Here is a 19,359-nt window from a genome sequence, read left to right as displayed (position 1 = left end):
GGGTGGAGGAGTGAGGGCTTGGATTCATCAAGGTGGCACAGACAATAGTGGTGGATTCCATGAATTTCAGAGGCGGAGTCTGTCTCCTGGACCCTTCGATTCAGACTGGGTCACATGACTTGCTGAATAGCAGAGATGACAGTGGCCATTCTGAGCCCAGGCATCAAGAGGCCTTGCATTTTCACTTGTTCTCTTGGCAAGTGAAACAAGTGAGAACAAGCCCAGGCCATCCTGCTGTCGAGAGACATGTGGCCAAGTCATGAGCCAACCAGCAGAGCTGGGAGCAGGGCCACCCTGGACCAGCCAGCCTTGCCAAGCCACCAGCTGACCTCAGACTGAGGAAAGCCAGCCAGTATCAGTCCAGCCCCACCCAAAGCAGAAGCCCACAGACTTTGGAGCGAGAATAAATGGTGGCTGTCTTAAGCTGCTACATTCTGGGACATGGGTGTCCTGCTCACCAGGATTACGTGGTCTCCATCCACAAAGTCCTCCAGCACCTTCGTCACCTGCTCCAGTGCCTGTGTCTTCTTGAAGTTGGTGTTGCAGGTCCCATCGGCTTTCTGCAGGGCAGGGTGTGGAGGGACAGGGTCATGGCATTTTCCTTCCCACACCCAATACCCAGCAACTTCAAATACCTCCCAGGAGGCCAGGCGCGGTGGCTCATGCCTGTAATCTCAGTGCTTTGGGAGGCCGAGGAGGACAGATCACTTAAGGTCAGGAGCCCGGGCAACATGACAAAGCCCTGTCTCTACTAAAATTGCAAAAAATTAGCCAGGTATGATGGTGGGCACCTATAATACCAGCTACTCGGGAGGCTAAGGCAGGAAAATTGCTTGAACCTGGGATGCAGAGGTTTCAGTGAGCAGAGATTGTGACACTGCATTCCAGCCTGGGCAACAGAACAAGACTCTGTCACCAAAAAAAAAACAAACTTCCCAGGACCCTCCACCTGCCTGCACGCTTGCTGCCCAAGGAAGAGGCCAGCCTCCCTGCTCAACCCAGCCCCAGGTTACATGCCTACGCCTCAGTCCTTCCACACCCTTCCAGTTTTGAACCTCCTGGTAGAACCCATCCAGCAAAGTGGGCTTTGGAGGAGGGGGTGGAGCTGGCTTTGAATCACAGCTCTGGTCTTTTCTAGGTGGGCGGTCCTAAGTCACTTCACCTGCCTCAGTCTCAGTTTCTTCATCTGGAAAATGGGAATTGTGTTGGTGTCTACTTGCTAAGGCTGGTGTAAGGATTAGAGGAGATCGGGTGTGTAGGATGCACAGCACAGTGCCTGGCACATAGTGGAGACTAATGAAACTAATGTTATTTGTTATGTTTGAGAGGGGCTCAGAGAAGCCACCTAAGTCATCTGCCATGCTGTGCCAGGTGCTACAGGGGAACTTGGCAATAGGGGGTAACAGGACAGACAGTCAGATGAGGGAGGCAGACAGTGATTAAGATCATCACAAAGGAAGATAAGAATAATGAAAGAGAATAAGGAGCTATGAGGAGGTGAAGAGGGAACCCTGATCTAGTAGAATGGAAATCAGGGAGGGCTTCCCCGAGGAAGCAAAATTTGAAAGGAGACAGAAAAATGACTTAAAGTCAACCAGGGAACATAGAGGGAAGAGACCAGGGTGTGGTGGCATGCACCTGTGGTCCCAGCTACTCAGGAGGCCAAGGTAAGGGGATCGCTGGAGCTTCAGAGATTGAGGCTGCAGTGAGTTGTGATCGCGCCACTGCACTCCAGCCTGGGCAACAGCGCGAAACGACAGAGTGAAACCTCATCTCAATCAATCAATCAATAAGAGCATTCCTGGCAGAGGGGTGCAGAAGCCTTGTGGCAGGAAAAATCAGGCCCATTTCAAGGAAATGAAAGTGCTTCACTGTGCCTGAAGGTACACAAAGAGAATGAGAGGAATGAGAGGCCAGGCACTGTGGCTCACGCCTGTAATCCCAGCACTTGGGAGGCTAAGGCAGGCAGATCACTTGAGGCCAGGAATTCAAGATCAGCTTGGCCAACACGGTGAAACCCCATCTCTGTTAAAAATACAAACGATTAGCCAGGCGTGATAGTGCATGCCAGTAATCGCACTGAGTTGGGAAGCTGAGGTGGGAGAATTGCTTAAACCTGGAAGGTGGAGGTTGCAGTGAGTTGAGATTGTGCCATGGCACTCTAGCCTGGGTGACAGTGAGACTCCAACTCAAAAAGAAAAGAGAAGAATGAGGGAGAGACCAAGCTATATCCCAGAGGGCCCTACAGGCCGTGGAACTCTGCTGGTTTTGAACAGAATGACAGGGTCAGATCTGCAAAGGGCATTCTCACACGTGGCTGGTGGGGTGCGCGGCAGCCTAGCCCTGATAGTGGAAGTGTGGTCATCTCTAGCAAACTGCCATGCCTTTAGTCTTTGGCCAGTAGTGCTGCTTCTGGAAATCTGGTCTACAGCTAAATCTTCATACTTGCAAAATGTCTTATGTACAATGTGATTCTTTGAGGCCTGGTAATGGCAAAAAATGGAAATAACCTAGGTGTCTATCTATAGGGTACCATGGCACATTCACAAAGAGAGTGTGACATAACTGTGGGGCAAAAACCAGTAAGAAAGAAGAGGCTCTCTATGGAATGATGGGGAAAACTCTCCAGGATGTTACAATTTCTTTTTTTTTTGAGATGAAGTCTCGCTCTGTCAGTGCAGTGGTGCAATTTCAGCTCACTGCAACCTCTGCCCCCCAGGTTCAAGCGATTCTCCTGCCTCAGCCTCCCAAGTAGCTGGGACTACAGGTGTGCACCACCATGCCCAGCTAATTTTTATATTTTTAGTAGAGACGAGGTTTCTCCATCTTGTAACCTTGTGATCTGCCCACCTCAGCCTCCCAAAGTGCTGGAATTCAGGCTTGAGCCACCGCCCCCAGTCCAGATGTTACCATGAAGTGAAATGAACAAAGTAGCAATCAGTCTGCATACTGAGGAACGTTAGGATACACAACTGCATTGACTTGCAGTGTCAGGAATAAACACAAGAAACTCTGAAGTGGTTCCCCACGAGCAGGCAGAGGAGGGACAGAATGGGGAGGACAGCAGCAGGGCTGGGAGAAGTTTCTCCACATTTACCCTTTTTTTTTTTTTTTTTTTGCTTTTTTTAATGTCACTTTCTGTTTCTTTTTTTATTGCATTTTAGGTTTGGGGGTACATGTGAAGAACATGCAAGATAGTTGCATAGGTACACACGTGGCAGTATGATTTGCTGCCTTCCTCCCCTTCACCTGTATCTGGCATTTCTCCCCATGATCTCTTCCCCAACTCCCCACCCCCCCACATTTACTCTTTTATAATATTATTTTGACTTTTGAACTATGTGACTAGCTATTCAAATAATCTTTTTTCTTCTAGAAGCAGAGGTTCCCTATGTTACCCAGCTTAGTCCTGAACACCTGCTGGCCTCAAGCAATCCTCCTGCCTTGGCCTCCAAGACTGCTGAGATTACAGGCATGAGCCACCATACGTGACCTATTCAAACAATTATATTTAATTTTCCAAAGAAAAAGGAATACAATAGCTGGGCATGGTGGTGCATGCCTGTAATCCCAGATACTTGGGAGGCTGAGGCAGGAGAATCGCTTAAACCCGGGAGGCGGAGGTTATGGTAAAAAAAAACAAACAAAAAAAGGAATGCAGAAGGAAAAAGAGAAACCTCCATAGCTGGGGGAAAGGGATCCCTCCAGCTCTTGTGCTGTAGGGAGATCAGGGCCGGCACACCCAGGGAGATGGAGGCAGGAGAAGATGGGGCTGGACTAGGATGTGACCATGAAGAAGGAGAGAAGAAAAAAATGGACTCAGGAGATGCTCAGGTAGACAGACAAACAGAACATGGGTTCTGATGGGTGTGGGGGTAAGAGAGAGGCTGGGCCTCCCCAGCCCCAGCCTTTCGCCCCTGCTGTCTCCCATACTCTCTCCCAGCTTTCCCCAAGAAGCCCTGCCTGGGATCTGGCTTTAGGCCTTCCTGGGACAGGACAGGCCACTCCTGGCCCTCACCTTGATGCCCTCGATCCGGAAGCCCAGGGTGGAGGTGGAGCTCACAGTCTCCCTCCACTGCATGTAGCGGGGCTTGGTGACTGCACCCTGGGCATGCTCCTCAGGGGTAGGGGCCCCAGGGTCCACAGCCACCATCTTCTCATACATGTCCTTCCGGGGACGGGGACGTTCCCGTGCCTTCACCAGCTCCTCTTCCAGGTAGGTCCTGAGCACACAGAGGATGTGACAAAGGAAATTGTGAAGAACAAAGCTGGAGGGCTTATCCTTCCTGATATTGAGACAGAAAGCCACAGTGTGGCACAAGAATGGGCAGATCGATGCATGGAATACAACAGAGTCCACAGGGACACACACGGAGAGTCATGTAGTTTATGACAACACACTGCAATTCATGGGGAAAGGGAAGTCTTTTCTTTTTTCTTTCTTTTTTTTTGAGTCGGAGTTTCGCTCTTGTTGCCCAGGCTGAAGTGCAATGGCACAATCTTGGCTCACTGCAACCTCCACCTCCCAGGTTCAAGCAATTCTCCTGCCTCAGCCTCCCAAGTAGCTGGGATTACATGCCCCCCACCACCACGCCCGGCTAATTTTGTATTTAGTAGAGATGGGATTTCTCCATGTTGGTCAGGCTGGTCTCCCGACCTCAGGTGATCCACCCACCTTGGCCTCCCAAAGTGCTGAGATTACAGACGTGACCCATCTCGCCCGGCCGGGAAGTCTTTTCAATAAACTGTACTGGGTCAACAGGATATCCATATTGATTGCTGCCTCCCCCCCACATAAACATTAATTCTAGCCAGATTGTAGGTCTAAATGTAAAAGTTAAAACAATAAAGCTTATAGAAGAAAACATAATATTTGCACGAGCTTGGAGTAGGAAAAGATTTCTTAAAGAAAAAAACTGACAAACTGGACTGAATTTAAAGGTAAGGCCAGGTACTCACGTCTATAATCCTAGCACTTTGGGAGGCCAAGACAGGAGGTTTGTTTGATACCAGGAGGTCAAGATCAGCCTGGGCAACATAGCGAGACCCTGTGTGGTGTTAGTTATGATGTATTTTGGTTTTCGTCCATGGTTCCTGGCTCATAGCTCCCATAGCCCTTGCTATAATCTTGCTGGGATTACAGGTGTGATTACCGCGTCAGGCTTTTTTTTGTGGGGAGGGGGCGGCACGTGGAGTATTGCTCTGTTGCCCAGGCTGGAGTGCAGTGGCGTGATCTTGGCTCACTGCAACCTTTGCCTCCCCGGTTCAAGCGCTCCTCCCACCTCAGCCTCCTGAGTAGCTGGAATTACAAGAGTGCACCACCACCAGGCCTGGCAAATTTTTGTATATTTTTAGTAGAGTCAGGGTTACATCATGTTGCCCAGGCTTGTCTTGAACTTCCAGCCTCAAGTGATCCACCTGCCTCAGTCTCCCAAAGTGCTGGGATTTTAGGCAGGAGCCACACGCCCGGCCACAGTCTTTTGTTATTATAATGTGGGGTGTGTTAGACCTCAAGAAACCACAATTTCTCTGACCTTCTTCTGCCCTCCTTTCACCTGCCCCAAGGCAGGACTCTGATCTTTCCCCACCTTCTTGCCTGGGGTCTTAGGACCCTCCCCAGAGAGGGTCCCACCCTATACCCTGCGGGAAGGAGTGCTGGTGTCCTAAAACCTCCCTTAAAACCCGAGGACTGGTTCCTTGAGGGTGGTTCCCAGGGAGGGCGTGGAAGCTCTGCAGCCCTTCCCCCATCCTTACACATCTCTTCATCTTTTCCAGTATCCTTTGTGGCAGCACCTGACCTTTCTGGCACCAGGGACTGGTTTCATGGAAGACAGTTTTTCCCACGGACTGTGAGGGGGATGGTTTCTGGATGACACTGTTCTATCTCAGGCCCTCAAGCATCAGATTCTCATAGGAGCGTGCAGTCTAGATCCCTGGCAGGCACAGTTCACAGCAGGGTTTGCCCTCCCGAAATCTCCTGCCGCAACTGGTCTGACAGGAGGTAGAGTTCAGGTGGTAATACTGGTTGGCCTCCTACTGTGGGGCCCCATTCCGGTACTGGTCCATGGTCTGGTGGCTGGGGACCTCTGCTTTACAGTAAACCAGTGAAGGTAAGAAAATGTTTCCCTGAGTTCTTTGAGCCACTCCAGCAATTTAATTGAACCCAAAGAGGATCATAGGAACTCCAACTTGGAGCCAGTCAGCCGGAAGTTCAGGAGGCCTGGACTTGTAACTGGTATCTGTGGTTGGGGGCAGTCTTGGGGACTGAGCCCCCAACCTGTGGGATCTGACATTATTTCCAGATAGATTGAATTGGAGGACATCCAGCTGGCATCCATTGCTTGGTGTGTGGGGTTAAAAAATCTATACATGGCCAGGCACAGTGGCTCACGCCTGTAATCCAAGCACTTTGAGAGGCTGAGGCGGGTGGATCACCTAAGGTCAAGAGTTCAAAACCAGCCTGGCCAACATGGTGAAACCCCGTCTCTACCAAAAACACAAAAATTAGCTGGGTGTGATGACAGGTGCCTGTAATCCCAGCTACTTGGGAGGCTGAGGCAGGAGAACTGCGGCGGAGGTTGCAGTGAGCTGAGATGGAGCCACTGGACTCCAGCCCGGGTGACAAGAACAAAACTTTGTCACACACACAAAAAAAAAACTCTACATATTTGGCCACAGAAGTCTTCTGTGCTGTCATTGTTGTGGCAGTGGTATGAGAGGAGAGGAGAAACATGGTTTCAGAGTTTTTCCTAATCAGCCTCTCTCTACAAAAAAACTGAAAACTTAGCTAGGCGTGACAGTATGTGCCTATGGTCCCAGCGACTCAGGGGGCAGAAGGAGGAGGATCACTTGTGCTCAGGAGTTCAAGACCAACTGGGCAGTACAGGGAGATTTCTCTATAAAAAAATAAAAGAATAGCCAGGCCTGGTGGCACATACCCATAGTTCTAGTTACCCTGGAGACTAAGGTGAGAGGACCACCTGAGCCCAGGAGTTCACGGCTACAGTGAGCTGTGATCACACTACTGCACCTCAGCCAGGGCAACAGAGTGAGACTCTGTCTTAAAAAATAATAATAATAAAAATGCTATTTTTGTTTATCAAAAGACTATTAAAAGACTGAAATGGGAGAGTTGGAGAGACAGTGTGTGTGTGTGTGTGTGTGTGTGTGTGTGTGTAGGGGGGATTATAGGTGTGAGCCTCTGTGCCCAGCTTGAGTGAGCAATTACAGTCCACTTCTTGCAGACCGGGCATGGTGGCTCATGCCTGTAATCCCAGCACTCTGGGAGGCTAAGGCGGGCAGATCATCTGAGGTCGGGAGTTTGAGACCAGCCTGGCCAACATGGTAAAGCCCCGTCTCTACTAATAATACAAAAATTAGCCAGGTGTGGCAGCGGGTGCCTGTAGTCCCAGCTACTCGGTAGGCTTATGTGGGAGAATCGCTTGAACCCGGGAGGTGGAAGTTGCAGTGAGCCAAGACTGTGCCACTGCACTCCAGCCTGGGTGATAGAGTAAGACTCTGTCTCAAAGAAAAAAAAAGAGAGATACTATTCCAGACCCATTGGAATGGCTTAAGTTAATAAAACAGTACACCAGGTACTGGTAAGAATCTGGGGTGACTGGGATAACTGGAACACTCATACATGGTGGTGGGAAGACACACTGGTACAACCACTTTAAAAATGGACTTGGTGCTATTTTCAATAATGCCCACCCCCTGCCCCAGTCCCACCTGCTGCCCATCTTGCAGTCCATAATGGAGGGGCCCTCAAAGTCGGCCAGGAGGTCTTCCATCTGGTTGAAGGTCTGGCCATCCTGCAGCACCACGCCATAGTAGGCAGGCACAAAAGGCCGCAGCGGGTCTTTCATCAGCTGTTCCAGGCTGCGCTGCTCACACTGACAGAAACGTTTCAGAATCCGACCATCCTCTCCTGCCTGGAAGTTCCCTAAGGACGGTAGAATCAATGTGAGGATGAGAAACTGGATCTGAAAGAGAACGTCCCCCGAGCTCCCTGTTGGCATCAGATCCTGGCCACCATTATCTTCCCTGGCCCTCCTGCAATGCTCTCTCTCCCTGCAGTTCTTAGAGTCTTGGCCAGGGTTTGGTAAGGAAAGGGCCAATTTCTGTTCTCTATTGCTTAAACAAAGTCCTGTTCCCAGCACGTGTTGTCTTCATTTGTTTTGTAATTTTTGATTGTACAAGTGTGATCATCTGTGGGAATTCTGTGAGATCTAGGTCCAGAGCATCACTCTCCAGAGTGGATTTGCATTTGCTGCTGCCTGGAGTCCCCAGGTGCTAAGAACCAGGGCCTATTTAAGTTAATTTATAGATCAAGCATTTCCTGGACCATACAGATAGTGTAGATTAAAATTTCTAATTTCTTCTTGTGCCCAGCCTGGATTACATTTTCCAGAGTTGGCTACAACAGTATCTCCTGACCCACTCTCAAGAGGCTCAGCGTGATCCTCCTCTTCTAGAATTTTCCCATTAAGAAGTGTACGCTAATTACTCTCCCAAGCTGGGTGCAGTGGCTCAGCATATCTGAGAGGTTGAAGTGGGAGGATCCTTTGAGGCCAGGAGTTCAAGGCTGCAATGAGCTATGGTTGCACCACTGCATTCCAGCCTGGGCAACAGAGTGAGACCCTATCTCAAAATTAAATGAATAAATAAAAAATAGATTGCTCTCACATTAAATTTGGGAGGGTTTATGGCAGAAGTGCCACTGCATGACTTCTGTTGGCAGAGACACTTACCTTCAAGGCAGTCCTGAGCTGTCTTGTTAGAAATCTAAGTACTCTGAGGCCACCATACTATGAGGAAGCTCAAGTAGCTACATGGCAAAGCCACACTGTAGGCTTTCCAGGTGGCAGCCCCATCTGAGACCCCAGCCAATAGCCAGCATCAACCACCAGGCATGTATGGGAATGAACCTCTAAAAGTTTTCAGCTTGCAGCCTCCAAGTGTCCCTAGCTGAGTTCCTAGATATTTTGGAGCAGTGACAAGCCATCCCTGCCATCCTGTCTGAATTACTGACCCCAAACTTGTGAGGTTAATAAAATGGTTGTGTTATTCTACTAAGTTTTTTTTTTTTTTTAACCATCACTAAGTTTGGGGGTTTGGAGTTTTTGTTTTTCATTTTATTTTTGAGACAGGGTCTCACTCAGTCATTTAGACTGGAGTGCTGTGGTGCCATCAAGGCTCACTACAGCCCAGACCTCCTGGACTCAAGCAATCCTCCCACCTCAGCCTCCCAAGTACCTGGGACCACTGGTGCATACCACCGTGCCTGGTTAAGTTTTTAATCTTTCATAGAGACAGGGTCTTGCTATGTCGCCCAGGCTGGTCTTGAACTCCCTGGCTGAAGCGATCCTCCCACCTCAGCCTCCCAATGTGCTAGAATTACAGCCATGAGCCACTGTGACCTGCTGAGTTTTTTGGTTTTGTTTTTTTTTTTTTAATAAACTCAGCAATAGTAACTAGAACACATAGATGAAAGACTTGTGTTGCCACAGTCTTAGGGGATCTTGCCTTATTTCCAGGTCAGATCCAATGACAAAAAAGGCAGACAAGTTCTCTTATTGTCTCTGTTTGCTGATGGGCAGGCACAGTTTTCTAGTCCAGCCTGCTGCTGTTTTTTGTAAATAAAGTTTTATTGGAATACAGATACACTCATATGTTTACATAGTGTCTATGCAGCTTTCCTGCTGTAATAGCAGAGCTGAGTAGCTGCAACAGAGACCACATGGCCCACAGAACCTAAGATATTTATGGTCCAGCCCTTCAAAAGGGTGCTATATGCTATGCATTTGCTACTATGTGCTGGAGGATTTTGCGAGGTCCTGGGGGCAAACTGTTATAGCTGCTATTTACTGAAGGCCTACCAAGCTCTAAACATGGGGAGAGGGCAAGGAGTGATCATTTCCACTCATGAGGGTCCTGTGCCTCAATCATTTTTTTTTTTTTTTGGAGACAGAGTTTCACTCTGTGGCCCAGGGTGGAGTGCAGTGGCACGATCTCAGCTCACCACAAACTTCTCCTCCCAGGTTCAAATTATTTTCCTGCCTCAGCCTCCTGAGTAACTAGCATTACAGGTGCCCGCCACCATGTCTGGTTAATTTTTGTATTTTTAGTAGAGATGGGGTTTCACAACATTGACCAGGCTGGTCTTGAACTCCTGACCTCAGATGAAACACCCGCTTCAGCCTCCCAAAGTGCTGGGATTACAGACATGAGCCACCACGCCCGGCCAATCCTTTTTTTTAAAATTGAGACAGGGTCTCACTATGTTGCCCAGATTGGTCTTGACCTCCTGGGCTCAAGCGATCCTCAGGTCTTGGCCTGCAAAAGTGCTGGGGTTAAAGATGTAAGCCACCGTGCCCGGCCTCATTCTTTATATCCATTTGGATTTTTAACTTTTCAGTTAATCCTGCAAGGGAGGTCAGATTATCTCCACATTAACAGATGGTGCAGCTGAGGCCCAGTAAAGGAAAGTAACTGGCCCAGGGTCACCCATGAATACAGAGCAGAACTAGGGTTTGAACCCAGACCCATCTGTCCCCACAGCTGAAGCTCCCTCTCTCCACCAGAATAACAGGGAATAGCCCTTTGTTCTGACATAAGGGCCAGGCCCAGGCCTAAGCACTGCCTATAACAGCCCCGTAAGGTGGGGACTGTCACCAAGCTCATCACTAGTTTGGGGAACTGCAGAGAACATCCCTTTCCCTGGCCCAGGAGACTCTGCCCAGCCCTGTCCACCACCGCCCCACTCTCACCAGCGTGTCCGGAAAGTTGGACCCAAGGGTAGTGTTTTCGGAAGGAGACCACGAAGGGTGAATACTTCAGAACTGTCTTCAGCTTCTTCCAGGGTTTGCTCTGTTGGGGGCAGAGCAGAGTGGGGTCAGGGCCAAGGTCAGGGAAGGCAGGGGTAGAGGTGCTGCAATGAGAGGGAAGGAAAGGGAACCTGCAGTCTTTCCAGGGCCAGGGGCTTCCTGGGATCACTGTTCCCAGGCTTGTTGGGGTGAGTGAACCCCACTCAGTTCAATCACTAGATTGCCCAAATGCCTCAGCAAGATAGGGGAAGTTCTTTGTCAATTTCTCCCTTTCTGTCTTCAGTTTCTTTGCATCTGTGTCTCTCGGTCCTTCTCTTATGAGGAAGGATAGGCTAGGTTTTGCTGTGGTAACAACCAACCCCTACATCTTCCACAGCACATACACTGTCCCAAATCTCTTGGTTTATTATTTTTAATATGGCATCTTGCTCTGTCACCCAAGCTGGAGTGCAGTGGTGCGATCTTGGCTTACTGCAACCTCCACCTTGCGGGTTCAAGCAATTCCCCTGCCTCAGCCTCCCGAGTAGCTGGGATTACAGGCACCCGCCACCACGCCCAGCCTGCCTCAGTCTTCCAAAGTGTTGGGGTTATAGGTGTGAGCAATTATGTTGGGCCCAGTCACAAATCTTAGAAGCCCCATCTCTGTCCCTAAACCAGGTCAGACCTCCTGGGGAAGATGATAGAGGCAGGAGTTGATGGATGGAGATGGACCACAGAGAGACAGAAACAGAGCCAGATGATGTAGTGATGACAGAGAGACAGACAGGGACAGCGGTAGAGACCACGGCAGTCATGCGAGCTGTTCACCACACAGCTCCAGCTACTAGTCCAGAGACATCCCTCCTGCCTTCTTGAACCGAGGTTTTTGTTTTTGTTTTTCATTTTTAGAGAGACGGGATCTCTGTCACCCAGACTGTAGAATAATGGCACCATCATATCTCACTGCAACCTCAACCTCTAACTCCTGGACTCAAGTGATCCTCCCATCCCAGAGTAGCCAGGACTACAGGTGTGTGCCACCATGCCAAGCTATTTCATGGCATCTTGCTATGTTGCCCAGGCTGGTCTTGAACTCCTGGCCTCATACAATCCTCCCATCTTGATCTCCAACATGCTGGGATTACAGGTGTGAACCACCACACCTGGCCTTGCTTTGGCCAATTAACTCTGAGCAGAAGTGTCACTTTTGCAGAGGAGCCTTAAAAGCCAATTCATGACTCTCCATGTTCCTTCCCCTGTGGGTGAGAGAGTAAGAAGAGAAATGAAAGCTCCCTCAGCCTGGGCCCCTGAGTGAAGACAGCATGAAGCAGAGCCACTGACCCACCACTGACCCATGGCCAATACGTAGTATAAACCAAAATAATCCCTTGTTGTTCTAAGTCACTAAGATTTGGGGGCTACTTGTTACCACAGCAAATCCTGACCTACCCTGACAAGTACAGAGACTGGTATAGAATTGCTAAAATAGAAAGAAACAGGCCGGGTGTGGTGGTTCTCACCTGTAATCCCAGCACTTCAGGAGGGTGAGGCGAGTGGATCACCTGAGGTCGGGAGTTTGAGACCAGCCTTGCCAACATGGTGAAACCCCATCTCTACTAAAAATACAAAAATTAGCCAGGTGTCGTGGCACACACCTGTAGTCCCAGCTACTCGGGAGGATGAGGAATGAGAGTCGTTTGAACCCAGGAGGTGGAGGTTGCAGTGAGCCAAGAACACGCCACTGCACTCCAGCCTGGGCAACAGAGTGATACTCCATCTCAAAAAAAAAAACCAAAAGAAATATAGGAAGACTGAAAGAGAGAGAGATACAAAGTAATGATGAAAAGAAAAAGATGAATAGACATAGAAAAAGAGAGAGACCGAGAATGATAGGAAATCACAGAAGCAGCCGAGTATGGTGGCTTACGGCTGTAATCTCAACACTGGGAAACCAAGGTGGGAGGATTACTGAGCCCAGGAGATCGAGGCCAGCCTGAGCAACACAGCAAGACCCGCATCTCCACAAAAAAATCATTTATTTATTTATTTTTTGAGATGGAGTTTCACTCTTGTTGCCCAGGCTTGAGTACAATGGTGTGATCTCGGCTCACTGCAACCTCCTCCTCCAGGGTTCAGGAGATTCACCTGCCTCAGCCTCCCAACTAGCTGGGATTATAGGCATGATCCACCACATCCGGCTAATTTTTGCATTTTTAGTAGAGACAGAGTTTCATTTCACTATGTTGGTCAGGCTGGTTTCAAACTCCTGACCTCAGGTAATCCACCCGCCACGGCCTCCCAACTGTGCCACTGCATTCCAGCCTGGGCAACAGGGAGAGACCCTGACTCAAAAAAAGAAAAGAAATAAAGAAAACCAGAGAAGCAAACAGTAAACAGGGATTTTGTTGTATCATGCTGACTAAACTATGAGCTTTTTGACAGGGTTAGTGTCTGACTCATGAACACATACACACACAGGAATACATTCTGCGCCCCATAAGCACGTAGAGTCCCTTAGCAAGTACTGGGAGAGTAGGTCACCTCCAGAGAAGGAAGCTGTGTGGCTCATCCCCGTCCTACCCCAGGATCAAGGGCGTGTCCATCTCTCCAGCCCCCTCAGAGCCCAGCTACCTTGCAGACATCTCATTGACAGTGGAAAGGTTAACAGGGAGTCACACTGTTGGGCCTCAGGGTTCAGGATGGGTTAGTCCCGCCCCAATCCAGCTGGCAGCCCTGGGGAAGAGATGATTAATAAAGGTTCCTGTTTACTAGGTACCTGGAACATAGCAGGCACAACGACAAAGACTCGGTGTGCCACAACCTGCTTAATTCCTAAAACACAACCACAGGGAGATTATTGTCTTGGTGTTACAGAGGAGGAAACAGAGGGTCTGAGAGGTGAAGCCACTTACCCAGCATCCCCCGCACAGTGCAGGGGTTCCAGCTCTGGTTGGATCCCGGTGCCTTGGGGCTTACCCCATTACCCTCTTGCTGGACTACAAGCTCATGAAGGCAGAGACTGGGGCTGTTGTGGTTATGACTATGTCCCCCGCACATGGCCTGGCACACAACAGATGCTCCAGAAACCTTCTTTGATACTTGGATTGAAGGATGTTAGTTGAGACGTTTTTAATCATAATTTTTTTTTTTTTGAGATAGGATCTCACTCTGTTGCCCAGGCTGAAGTGCAGAGGTATGATCTTGGCTAACTGCAACCTCTGCCTCCCAGACTCAAGTGATCCTCCTGCTTTAGCCTGCCAAGTAGTCGGGATACAGGCGTACACCACCATACCTGGCTAATTCTTTTTTACTTTTAGTAGAGACAAGGTCTCACTGTGTTGCCCAGAGAGGTCTGAAATTTCTGGGCTCAAGCAAACCTCCTGCCTCATCCTCCCAAAGTGCTGGGATTATAGGTGTGAGCCACCACACCTGGCCCCTTAATCATAAATTTAATATCTTCTCTCTCTGTTTTATGTTAGATCTGGGCCAGGCACAGTGACTCATGCTTGTAATCCCAGCACTTTGGGAGGCTGAGGTGGGTGGATCACCTAAGGTCAGGAGTTCAGGACCAGCCTGGCCAACATAGCGAAACCCCATCTCTACTAAAAATAAAAAAGTTAGCTGGGTGTGGTGGTGTGCACTTGTAATCCTAGTTACTTGGGAGGCTGAGGCAGGAGAATCACTTGAATCTGGGAGGCTGAGGTTGCAGTGAGCTGAGATCTCACCACTGGACTACAGCCTGGGCAGCAGAGTGAAACTATGCCTCAAAAAAAAAAAAAAAATGTTGATCTGACGGTTTACCTGGGCTTTCTCAGAAATTTTTCATGATGGCCTCAGCTTATATGCCCCTTCCTCCAGGAAGCCCTCTCTGACACCCCATGTCTGGCCAGTGACCTCTGCTGGGCTCACACAACCTCCTGACCACTCTGAACTGTGTCTGTCTGCTGATGGGTCTGTGTCTCTCATGGGCCTGGGAGCCCTATTAGTGTCTTGATCACTGCTTTTTCCCCAGCAAAGCTAACATAGAGCCAAACACATAGCAGTCTTAGGGAGTGATTTTTGTCTGATGAGAAGAATGGGATAGCAGTGGCTCACACCTATAATCCCAGCACTTTGGGAGGATGAGGCAGGAGGATCACTTGATCCCAGGAGTTCAAGACCAGTCTGAGCCTGGGCAACACAGTGAGACATTGTCCCTGCAAGAAAGCAAAAGAGCAAGAGAGAAAGAGAGAGATAGAGCAAGAGAGAAAGAGAGAGAGAGAGAAAAGGAACACAGTTTTTTAAAAAGGAAGGGATGATGAGAAGGAAGGAAGGAAGAAAGGGAGAAAGGAAGCTGAGCCTTTACGGTCAGACAGGATTTCAAAATTAAGGGACAAGGAAGCAAGGGGATGCCGGCAGTGGGAACGGCTTGAGCAATGTGTGGAGGCAGGACAGCAGCAGGGTGTTCAAGGAACAGCGTGTACTCACGCCTCGTTACAGCAGAGGGGGTCAGGAGGAGGGAAGGAAGCTGGGTCTGGGAAGGCGCCTGGAGACCGGAGGCTCTGAACGCAGTACGGAGCCAGCCCCTGACTGCTTTCAGAGAGGGCACCTGAGCAGGGTGGTGTCTGCCCAGAGCTGGGCCATGGAGGCAGATCCTGGAAGGATGACCAAAAACTGGAGACAGAGAGGCCTGGGAGGGAGACAAGTTAGGAACAGGGCCACATGCTGCAAGGTTTAAAACGATGGGTCTGAAACTCAGCCAGAACTGAGTTAGAATCCTGGCTCTGACTTGACCTGGCCAACCCTAAGCAAATGAACTCACCTCTCTATGCCTCAGCTCCCCATCTGTGGAATGGAGACAACCTCAGTGCTGTCGTAGGATTCATAGTTAACACATATAAAGCCCTTAATTAAGATAGATGTTATTTTAAGATAAAAAAAATGACAGGAAAAAAAGGCCAGGTGCAGTGGCTCATGCCTGTAATCCCAGTACTTTGTGAGGCCGAGGCAGGTGGATTGCCTGATGTCAGGAGTTCAAGACCACCCTGGCCAACGTGGTGAAACCCCATCTCTAAAACAAAAAAAAAAAAAAAAAAAAAAGAAAAAGAAAAAGAAAAAAAAATTTAACAACAACAAAAAAAGATAAAACTTAAAATAGTGCCTGGTGTACAGTAAGGATCTGAATCCGATCTGCATCTTCCAATGTGTGCATCCTTGGACAAGTGACTTGACCTCTCTGTGCCTGTTTCCTCATCTGTAAAAAGAGATAATAATAGTATCTACCTTGGCCAGGCACCATGGCTCATGCCTGTAATTCCAGCACTTTGTGAGGCTGAGATGGGTGGGTCACTTGAGGTCAGGAGTTTTGAGACTAGCCTGGCCAACATGGTGAAACCCCATCTCTACTAACAATACAGAAATTAGCCAGGTGTGGTAGCCTATAGTCCCAGCTACTAGGGAGGCTGAAGCAGGAGAACTGACGAGGCAAAGGCTGCAGTGAGCCGAGATTGTGCCACTGCACTCCAGCCTGGGTGACAGAGAGAGACTCTGTCTCAAAAAAAAAAGTCCACGTGCAGTGGCTCATGCCTGCAATCCCAGCACTTTGGGAGGCTCAGGTGGGCAGATCACCTGAGGTCAGGACTTTGAGACCAGCCTGACCAACATGGAGAAACCCCATCTCTACTAAAACCAAAAAAATAAAAAATTAGCCCAGGCATGGTGGTACATGCCTGTAATCCCAGCTACTCAGGAGGCTGGGGCAGAAGAGGCAGGAGAATCGCTTGAACCTGGGGAGGCAGAGGTTGTGGTGAGCCCAGATGGAGCCATTGCACTCCAGCCTGGGCAAGAAGAGCGGAAACTCTGTCTCAGAAAAAAATATATATACCTGATTAGGGCTGCTGTGAGGAGTGAGTTAATAAGAGCACAGCACTTAGCACAGAGCTAAACGTGAGTGAGTTCTAGCTGTTGTTGTTACTATTATTATTATTATTATTATTCACCCACTTCCAGCCCAGCGGTTCTGACATGCCAAGGAGCTGAGACGGCAGGCTGAGGGGAAAAAGCGATGGCAGAAGGCCAGGGAGGGTCAGCCCCTGCGCACGGGTACAGGCACGTCAAGGCAGGTCTGTCTCTCACAATTAGGGCCACATGTGTGAACACGTCCCTAAGGAAGACATGTGGGGTGAGGGGGGCTCAGAGCAATAAGAGGCCTCAGCAGGCAAGCTGACAAGCTGATGGACTCCGGACTCCGCTCCCAGCCCCACGTGAATCTCTCCAGTTTCGCATCAGCCTCTGCTCTGTCCCGCCCTCCCTGAACCTGCCTGGCCAGCCCTCCTGATTCACCAGGGAAGAGCCACACCCAAGCTGGGGGCAAGGGTGGACAAAGTAAACAAGAGCATGCAGGGGGCTTTTTGGGGACCTGCGGGTCACAGGGGAGACCAGGTGGGCTCCTGGCTAGGTCAAGAATCCTTTGGCATTTGGGGTTCACACAGCCCTTTGAGAATCTGATGAAAAGCTGGGGGAATTTGCTTCACTCCCTAGAAAAATGTACATATAGGCTGGGCGCAGTGGCTCATGCTTGTAATCCCAGCACTTTGGGAGGCTGAGGCGGGCAGATCACCTGAGATCAGTCTCTACTAAAAATACAAAATTAGCCAGGTGTGGTGGCACATGCCTGTAATCCTAGCTACTTAGGAGGCTGAGGCAGAAGAATCACTTGAACCTGGGAGGCGGAGGTTGCAGTGAGCCAAGATCGTGCCATTACACTCCAGCCTGGGCAACAAGAGCAAAACTCCATCTCAAAAAATAAAAAAATGTGCATACAAATGGGCTAAGGGGTGGTGAAGGTTTGTGAACCTTTAAGGCAGCCACAGGCCCCAGACAAAGAAATGTGGGGTAGAAAATGCACCCTGCCTGTCTCCCTATTCCAGTATTCTTCAGATTCCAGAGGATTTGACAGAGGTCAGACCCTCACTACAACAATATATGTGAACACACACAGACTCACTTAGTTCTACAATTTCAGGGGTTCCTGGGCCCCATAAAGTCGGTCAGTGGCTGTCCATTGCAGACCCCCAGGACTGGAGACAGTGTAGGAAGGGGAAAGGAGACAATTAAGAGGGGGTACCTGGAGTGGGTTAGTAACCTGGCTGTCAGAGGGAGGAGGTTAGTGGATGGAAGAGTTTCCCGGAGATGAAATTGCTGGTGGGCAACTAAGAGTCGATGGGTAGAGAACTTCTCAAGCAAGGCAGAGAAATAAGGAGTTTGGGGGGATGTGGCTCAAGGGCAGGATGGGTCCCACTCACCCCAGACCTGTCCTCAGGATCGCTGGCACCTCCACCCCCGGCCACCACGTCATCCTCAGACTCGTCGAAAGAGGAGGCAGAGGAGAAGCCGCCACTGCCCCCAACAACCCGGGAGGGGGGTCCCACTGGCTGGGCCTCAGGCTCAGGGGTCTCAGGGGTGATGATGAGGCGGGGCACAGGGCACAGGGAGCTACACTTCAGGTGAGAGTACAAGTGAGTCATCAATTCCCCAGGTTCTGGTTCCTCTAATGGGCCATCCTCAGGCTCTCCCAAGAGGCAGTCTGTCCCAGGTGCTGTCTGGGAACCATCAGTGCCAGGCTGTGTCCAGGAGCCATCAGTATCCTGTTGTGTTTGGAAACCACCAATGCCAGGCTGTTTCCTGGCTGTTTCAGCATCCTGTTTTTTCTGGGAGCCATCAGTGTATGGCTCTGTCCAGGGACCTTCAATATTCTGTTGTGTCCAGGAGCCATCATTGTACAGTTCTTTCCAGGAGCCATCAGCACTTGGCTCTGTTGAGGGACAGGCTCCTTCTGGGTGAGTCTGTAGGTTGGAACTGGTCTGGTGGGTCCAGAGGTTATCAGCCCAGGACTTGACCCTCTCTGGCTGAGTCTGTGACCCATGTGTTTCCAGCTCTGTCCAGGGCCCATCAACCCCTGGCTGTGTCCAGGGGCTGGCCTTCTCGGGCTGAGACGGGAGGTCGGACCTGTGCGGATCAGTCCAAAGGCCATCTGTCCCGGTCTCCGTCCAAGGACAGGTCGTCTCCAGCTCTGACCAGCTCCTTTCTGGATGCGTCTGGAGGCTGGACCTGTATGGCTCCGTCTTTTGGTTGGGCCTGTCGGTCTCTACTCCAAGGCCAGCTTCCGCGGGCTCAGTCTGTCCGTCTGTCCAGAATTCTGTCTGTGAACTATCGGTCCCCGGAGTAGGACCGAGGCTGGACCCCTCCGTCCCGGCCCAGGGCCCGCCCCCCTCCGGCCGCCCCGCTGGGGCCCCTGAGCCGGGCCCAGGTCGCTGCTGTCCCGGCTGCCGCCGCCGCCCTCCTCGCGGTGCCTCCAGTCCCATGCGGGCCGCTGCGGGCAGCGCCCCGGCCTCCGCCTCGCTCAGGCTCCCGCGGCACGGGCAGCGCCTCATGCCCGCTCCTTTGGTTCGGGCTTAGGCCGATCCGGCCCCTTCTATCCCTTTAAATCCCGTGAGGGGTGTGGCTGGGTAGCCCCGACTCTCAGGTTCCGGCCCGCGGAGCTCCAGCCTGCCCCGCCGCGCAAGGGTTAACC

At 50.4% G+C, this 19,359-nt stretch overlaps 1 protein-coding gene across 2 annotated transcripts in view; it reads right to left on the bottom strand.

Moving 5' to 3' along the window:
* ITPKC (inositol-trisphosphate 3-kinase C) overlaps positions 1 to 19,348 on the bottom strand; it is a 24,486-nt gene extending 5,138 nt beyond the window's left edge. For both annotated transcript variants that reach the window (XM_002762140.6, XM_017967462.4), the window contains exons 1-5: positions 18,092 to 19,348; positions 10,773 to 10,872; positions 7,732 to 7,945; positions 4,019 to 4,223; positions 459 to 560 (exon numbers count right to left, since the gene is read on the bottom strand). In XM_002762140.6, coding sequence (XP_002762186.2) covers positions 459 to 560; positions 4,019 to 4,223; positions 7,732 to 7,945; positions 10,773 to 10,872; positions 18,092 to 19,219 — 1,749 coding nt within the window. In that variant the 5' untranslated portion in view covers positions 19,220 to 19,348. The remainder of the gene's footprint in view (positions 1 to 458; positions 561 to 4,018; positions 4,224 to 7,731; positions 7,946 to 10,772; positions 10,873 to 18,091) is intronic.
* Between the last annotated feature and the right edge of the window lie 11 nt (positions 19,349 to 19,359).

The sequence above is a fragment of the Callithrix jacchus genome, chromosome 22, assembly GCF_049354715.1.
Source record: "Callithrix jacchus isolate 240 chromosome 22, calJac240_pri, whole genome shotgun sequence".
Lineage (NCBI taxonomy): Eukaryota > Metazoa > Chordata > Mammalia > Primates > Cebidae > Callithrix > Callithrix jacchus.
This window is presented reverse-complemented; position numbering and strand designations above follow the sequence as displayed.